The 3,448-nt window shown below is 38.8% G+C and overlaps 1 protein-coding gene across 1 annotated transcript; it reads left to right on the top strand.

Moving 5' to 3' along the window:
• Positions 1-236: 236 nt before the first annotated feature.
• LOC112518418 (membrane steroid-binding protein 2-like) lies at positions 237-3,239 on the top strand. Its single transcript, XM_025126102.1, has 2 exons — positions 237-570; positions 2,814-3,239. Exons 1-2 carry the CDS (start codon positions 278-280, stop codon positions 3,064-3,066), a joined length of 546 nt encoding a protein of 181 aa, XP_024981870.1. The 5' UTR covers positions 237-277; the 3' UTR covers positions 3,067-3,239.
• Positions 3,240-3,448: the final 209 nt, after the last annotated feature.

Consider the following 3,448-nt stretch of genomic DNA (forward strand, 5'->3'; position numbering starts at 1 on the left):
TTTTATTAGTTTAATATATAAATATGATCAACTCATTTAATTAATTTCAATAAATTTTTTTAAAAATTTATCGTTATTGCGCAATAGGTGTCGTGAATAACTAGTTTCCAATAAGGAACGTACGTAGGGACTGACGTCATCGTGCGTGCATATGACATGTGAGGTAGGTGGAGGTCACAATGTCCTTTGGATGGTTGGGATCTTCCATCGCTGCTAGTCAATTCATTAAAAGGGGTATCTACGACAGAAGTCAAAATAATTCTCTAGTGGAAATCAGATGGCGTTGTATACAGCAGTAACGGATGCGATCAATCAATACACGGGGCTATCACCGGCGGCGTTCTTCACGATATCGGCGATGATGGTGGTGGCTTATAAAGTAGTCACCACCATGTTCGTGGCAGCAGATGACTACGTGGCTGTCAAACGTGAGCACAACATTTCACTTCGTGAACCAGTTCAAGTCGGAAGCATTACGGAGGAGGAATTGAGACCTTACAATGGTTCTGATCCTAACAAACCCTTATTAATGGCGATTAAAGGAAAGATCTATGATGTTTCTCGCTCCAGGTGACAACGATACTTCTGAATCGAATTCTATATATCTTTGTACTCGTTTCAAAAATTCAAATTTTGAATGGATCTTGTGGAAAAGCAACTAGGATCAATAATTTTGTAATGGGCGAAATTGATAACTGGCGAAAAAGGAAAATATTGGGGATTCTCTGTAGGTTTAACTTTTGGTTAGGGCTATCTCCAACTTAGCACCAAAATGGTGAAATAGGTTGGAGGTAGAATCATTGTTTACACCAAATTTTTCTCCATTTTGGTGCAAGAAATGGTGCAAACGATTAGAGGATGTTTCGAAAAGTTCAATAGGACCAACTATGCTCTTTTAAGAATTGAAAAGAGTAACCAGTGATGAAATGATTTATATTCAAATGGTTCAGCAAAACAAGAGTCTTAAGTGAACGCGAATGCGATTTATGTCCTATGATAAGTTATAATCTTTAAGTCATTGTATCAAAATGAAGGAACAAAACACCAACATCATCTACCAACCAGTCTTTCTAGCTTCAGAAACAAATAAAAGAACAAAAAAGTAGCTGAATCAAATCAACTTCTTCAATGTCGGCCGTTAGTAACTTGCACTTTAACTCATAAATGAAAGAAAATGGCGCCTGAATCTTCTCGTCCATCCGAGCAAATCTTTCCATCATAGTTGATTGGTTCTTTCCAATCTCCACCTCCAATTTTCCCTGCCTGCTCGTTGTACCACTTTTTGGGCTGCTGTTGATATCAGAAACTGCTTTGATACTAATTAGAAAGGATCCGATAGTTTTTATGGAATTAAAATGATGATAAAGCGAAATAATTGGGTTGGCCATCTCTTCCAAAACCCTTGAAGAACTAATAATCAATCAATAACTTTTTTAATGCCTAATGATTTGGTTAATCTTCTATTTGCAGGGAATAAACCATTTCTTATCTAGGCGAAGGATCTTGTGAGAAAGAGAGTTAAGTTGAGAAGCATAAGAAGGATCTGGACCCTTGATCACTTTTAATCTCAAACTCACCCATGAATCGTGCTTGATATGGGGATTGATCCCGTGCATCTAGGTGCATCTCATCCTAATGTGCATCCAAGGGTGGAGATCCCTTCCTACGCTTCTCAACTCAACTCTCCTTCTCACTAGAACCCACCCCTTCCTGTCTATTAAACCCAAATTATTAATAAACGATTTCATTATTTATGAACCGTGATTATTAAGTCTAACATCTTCTCTCATCCTTGTTGCTAGAAAGCATCACAACTCACTAATCTTCTCCTTCCTTAAGTTGCTTCTTTTTGTGCTCATGCATATACATACTCCTAGTTTTTCCAACTGTTGACATTGATGCCCAATTTTCCGATACTTGGTAGTGAAGGTAACACTCCTCCAATAGAATTGTACTAAACACTCATGCTTAGCATTATCAGCCGAACTTGCTGAGTACACGTATACGTTCATCTAAAATATGAGAGTTAGCCACATAAAACGGATAGTTTTACCAATATAAGGTATCCAATCCTAAAATGCGTATGTTCTTATTTGTTCTTTTACATGTTCTCACAAGAGTTTGTGGTCAATATCCGCTCCACAAGTCTTTTAACTTACGCATCTTGTAACTACCCAGCATAATTTGCAACGCTTTGATGGTTGCTCATTAGAACACTTTTGCATAGGTGCGTCCCTTGCCTAATTTCAGTTAGTGGTAATATTTCTCTATTTGGTATGTACTTTTTCGGCACAAGAAATTCTCGCTAAAACTGAAGGCGAAATTCTACAGGATAGCTATCACACCTGCTATGCTATGTTGTTTAGGCTGGAGCGTTGGTGTTTCGCTATTCATAACATAAAAATGGTGCAAAACATAGTGAGAGAGCATAAAAGAAGGGTTTGGTGTAAAAAATGGATTGCTCATTGGGTATGCCCTTAAGGATGAGGTGGTGGAACCTAAATATGCTTAAGGTGTTGACATTTTAATTGCACTTCATTATATTTAATATAAATCATCAATGGCGGTACAAATGTTACTCCGATGGGCCGTGTCTTCATTTCCTTGAAACGGGAAAGAAGATGGTGCACTTGGTCAGACCATACTCTTACTCACGTTAGCATTTACCCTATTTGTGTTGGTAAACAGCTCCCATGTAATTGATAAATCGGGATGTGTGAGATATGTGAAATCCGTGTAGTGATTATCTCTTGCCTCCCTAAATTTGAAAACGCGATATCTAATTCTAATTGATATCTTAAAAAATGTCTCAGGATGTTCTACGGTCCTGGTGGTCCTTACGCGTTATTTGCTGGTCGAGATGCTAGCCGAGCGTTAGCTCTGCTGTCATTTGAGCCTTCAGACCTTACTGGGAACATTGACGGTCTTGGTGCATCCGACCTTGAAGTTCTCGAAGACTGGGAAGCCAAGTTCGAGGAGAAGTATGTGAAGGTCGGGCAGCTCATCTCGGAAAAAGCATCAACCGATGATAATAAGTTGCACGGGGATCAGATTAAAGCGGATTAGAACCCGATTGACGATGCCTGCATTATAGTCGAAAGTACCCTCGTATACGTATACGGATGTTCAAACTTCTTAGAGTTAAATTTGTATTAATTATATGATTTATTGGTCTTTAAAACTCAAAACTCATGAGACAACTTTGTAGCATATGTATAATCACACCACTTCTTTTACTTTTACCGGGTACTAAACACTTTGAACACTAACCCCAAGGGTGGTGTCTGATTGGTTTGAGCTTGACTCCAAAGGTCAAAGTACCAGGAGGTCCCAGGTTCAAATCCAAGGAGGAATAAAAATCCCCTTGTGGCCACGGAAGTTCAAATGCGGTGACTCCGTGTTATTTGTAAAGTAGGTGGTCGTTCCGGGATTAATTGGTTGGCATAGT

Source organism: Cynara cardunculus, assembly GCF_001531365.2.
Source record: "Cynara cardunculus var. scolymus isolate 2C chromosome LG 9, CcrdV1, whole genome shotgun sequence".
Taxonomy (NCBI): Eukaryota; Viridiplantae; Streptophyta; class Magnoliopsida; order Asterales; family Asteraceae; genus Cynara; species Cynara cardunculus.